The 4,125-nt window shown below is 42.1% G+C and overlaps 1 protein-coding gene across 1 annotated transcript in view; it reads left to right on the forward strand.

Moving 5' to 3' along the window:
* The window catches only part of LOC101848974 (transient receptor potential cation channel subfamily M member-like 2), a gene marked incomplete in the record, with an annotated part of 84,953 nt that overhangs the window by 27,614 nt on the left and 53,214 nt on the right, over positions 1–4,125 (forward strand). Inside the window, 2 exon segments of the mRNA XM_005100011.3 lie at positions 189–289; positions 3,436–3,644. Coding sequence (XP_005100068.2) covers positions 189–289; positions 3,436–3,644 — 310 coding nt within the window.

Raw genomic sequence — 4,125 nt, forward strand, 5'->3', positions numbered from 1 at the left:
CCTCCTACCCTCCCCTGTCCCCTCCACCCTCCCAACCCCACCACTCTCCCCTTTCCCTCCAACCTCCAAACCCCATCACTCCCCTTCTCCCCTGCCCTCACCCACGACCCCCCTTCTCCCCTGCCCCCTCCCTTCCCTCACCCCCTCGTTTCCCTGAACATGAGGACGTCCGTGTGTTTTGTTGCCAGGGCTCCGGAAGAGTCGCTGACATTCTGGCTTTTGCTTACCAGAATTTGAAGTTTGATGAGCAGAAGAATATTTACGACGATCGAGGCGAGAAAACGACAAGGTAAGGGGGCGAGTTATTTATTTATTTATTTATTTATTTATTTATTTATTTATTTATTTATTTATTTACGCACGTAAAGAGTTCCAGCGGAATGGGTCAAGGTTGGAGTTTTATTTTAAAAGACAGAATATCCGGTTTCGTAACAAGGTCAGGAGAGCCAAAAAAAGCATCTTAGCCTCTCAACAGCCAGTTTCATTGAATATCTCCAAAACGTTTTCCACGTCTCAATAATTACGATATCGATACCAGACTATGACAGAAATGTGCACCGTGTTTTAAACTAACAGATGGAATCGATAACTCAGTTTCGTCCAAGACTTTTTATACTGTAACTCCAGACGGGTAGTTCCTATTTCTGTCCAGGACACGCGCTACACGTCTGCCCAGCGTACATCTGGTTCTTGTGTAAGCATAATGTAACGACCAAACAAATTAATATAAACAATAATCCTGCACACAGTTCTCATGATTATCATTATCATCACCAGCTCGAAATTAATGTTCCTCTATTCTATTTTTTTGGGAGTGCTCTGTTAGCTCAGTTGGTATCATGCTGAACTACAGGGCGAATGGCCTTGGTTCGAATTCCAAACTTGGTGTTCTTGAACTCGGATTGTTTTGTGACGTTTTCAAAGTCCTCAACTCATTTTGCTCTGTCCCATTGGAGACATGCGTTAAACGTGGAGGTTCCGCCTCTTGAATAACCTAATAGTGTTAATAGTAGCGTCAAAGCCATACTTACGTTACTGTTTTTTTGTGAGGGTTTTTTCTGTTTTGGGGGGGGGGGGGCGGATGTTTCTCTTAATTCTTGGCTTTTCCTACCATGTTGGGACATCATCTACGTACCCTGCACACATGAGATGTGTCCTGGTAGTTGCCAGACACTCCTGAGAGAGTTAAAGAAACGACTTTGCCAATTTATCAATTGCTACAATAGAACTTTACCAATAATCACAATCGAATTTCCGTAGATCTAGTAAATGCAATAAAACTTTGTCAATTATTATAATAGTTCAACCGCCAATGTCTGAAGGTGACCAATGCGTCTGCAGAGGAAAATATTTCTCAAACGAAATTGAAATGAAAAAGTAAAGGTTAAAATGACATATTAATAATATGTCTCCTGCTGCGGCAGATGAAACCAATTCAGGAGGAGAAAAGTTCGCCACACACTGAGCATTCAAAAGCTCCACTTCCATTTGATGATGTGCGCAGCTTGTAGACTTCTCACTTTGTTTCAGAATTCTTATTCGTGAAGCCTCATGTGACTTGCTTCCCACTGTGACTGCTGCTCTCCAGCTGGGTCTGTCTCCTTTGTCGAAATATTTACATTGTAGTCCTTCAGAGACATTTTCAGGGGGTGTTTTATAGCGCTTTTTTGTGCGCCAACTTCACGCTTTCCTGGAGTCAGTTCAAAATTAAATATTGCCTTTGGGATTCTGAAATAAGGCAATCTTACGACAAGGCCAGCCCTGCTTACTTGAATCCTGAAGAGTCAAGCATTTAGAGTTTAGAAAAAGGACTGTCGGTATTTACCTTTTTAAGAACTTCGGTGTCTTTTATTTTTATCCTATCATTTGACGACAAGAATTCGCCTGAGGTATTTTGTGGAAATAATTAAGTTTCTTGGCATGGCTTTGGTACATTTCCCTCGTCTAAGCACCGTACAACAAGGTTGGGAGGAAAACAACAAGGCAGACTTTCTACTTTGCCTCTATGCAAATGCCACAGCAGTTCCCAACCCATGCTCTGGGTCGTTTAATGGATGGACTAGTTTTATTCATACGTAGATTTAAAGCTATTTCTGCATCAATGTGAGTATTTGAAGATGGTGTACTGGCAAGATATTTAAAGCTATCAACATTGTTCATTGATGTTTCATGCATTTTAGTTTTAGAAGGAAGGATTTGCGTATCACCGATGACAGGCAGGAAGAGAACGTTTGTCTTTACTGTGCTTTTTGGGAGTCCACAGTTCTCACATGCATTTGAAAAGAGATCAACAGTTTTGCATGCTGGATTATTCATGAACACGTAATGCACAATCATAGGCAAATAGCAGTTCGCAGACATGCATCATTGTACGTAGATTTGGTCTTAGTCTGCAGTCTACGGGAGTTGAAGGCTTTGCCCTCCAGTGTGCACCTGGTAAAAACACCCGCAGGAGAGCTCTGGAACACTTCATGCGTCAAGACTGAGAACGTGATGCTGAAAAGTGTTGACACCAACACACATCCCTGCTTCACGCGATTTGTCACTCAAAATGTTTCAGACATTTTGGCATTGGTCTTGACACTGGCTTTTATGTCGTCATGAACTTGGCGCACCATAGTAATGAATTTTTACAGGCAACTGTACTTCGTCTGGATTTTCCAAAAGCCTTCCCGACAAACGGTATCTAATGCTTTTATTAGATCTACTGAGGTTATGTATAAGGCTTAATTCTGGTCTATGCACTTTTCCTGGATCTGCCTGGCTGCTAAGGTCATATCTACTATGCCCCTTTTAGTGAGGAAACCACAGTGACGTTCACGCAAGGCGTCATTTGAAGAGAGATGCTTTCGCGTGCGATTAGGAAGAATACAGGCTTGGATTTTACCAGTTATAGACAAGAGGGATGTACCTTTGTCATGTTCACATGATTGCCTGTCACCTTTGTTTTTGTACAGGTAAATTATGATGACATCCATGTACCCCTTGAGAATACTTCTACTTTCCCACATTTGACAGACAAGTTCTGTGAGTGTCTCGACAGGACGGTCTCTACCAAAAGTAAAAGCCTCACCAAAAACATTTATAGAACTTTATCAAAAGCAACAATAGCACGGTACCAAAAAGTACAATCGAACTTCACCAGTAGCTACAGCAAAACTTTACTAATAACAACAGTATAACTCCACCAATAGCTAAATTTGTGCAATAGGACTTATCCAATAAGATCAAAAGAACTTTACCAATAGCGACAGTAGAGCTGCATGAATAGCAACAGCCAAACCTTACCAATAACTGATATAGAACTTTAACAATAACTGCAATAGCACATTACCGATTACTACAGTAGAACTTCATTACTAGCTGCAATAACAGTTTACCAATAAGTACAGCAGAACATCACCGACAGCTACAAAAGAACGTTTTCCCTTCTAGCCGCATAGCATTCCTTGACGCCGACACCCGCTCCAAGATTCGGGAGATGATGAGGGATCGGGCCAAACTTCCGGTCAAGAACCTGGACACGTCCATGCAGCAAGTGTTCTCCATCTGCAGCTACCACGACAAAGTCTCGGTCTTTGAAATGGACCACGTCAACTCCGCCACAGACATTGATCTCGCCATCTTGAATTCGATACTGCAAGGTACGCCCTTTGGCCCTTTCGGCTTTGGACTTTTGCAGATGTTTGTAATAATGTCTGTCTGTGTTTATGTCTGTTTGTCTGCCTGTCTGTCTGTCTGTATTTATGTCTGTCTGTCTGTCGGTCCGTGTTTATGTCTGTTTGTCTGCCTATCATTCTGTCTGTGTTTATGTCTGTCTGTCTGTCTGTCTGTCTGTCTGTCTGTCTGTCTGTCTGTCTGTCTGTCTGTCTGTCTGTCTGCCTGTCTGCCTCTCTGCCTGTATGCCTGCCTGTCTGTTTGTCTGTGGGTATGAGTGTGTATACAAGACAAAAACAAGACAAGACAAGACATGATAAAAAGAAATGAGATGAAATGCGATGACATGAGATGAGATGAGATGATATGAGATGAACAGAGATGAGATGAGATGAGATGAGATAAATCTTTCTTGTCCAGACACTGGCATATTGGTTCAGTATTTCACCACACACACACACACACACA

The sequence above is a fragment of the Aplysia californica genome, unplaced genomic scaffold (genome assembly GCF_000002075.1).
Source record: "Aplysia californica isolate F4 #8 unplaced genomic scaffold, AplCal3.0 scaffold00232, whole genome shotgun sequence".
Taxonomy (NCBI): domain Eukaryota; kingdom Metazoa; phylum Mollusca; class Gastropoda; order Aplysiida; family Aplysiidae; genus Aplysia; species Aplysia californica.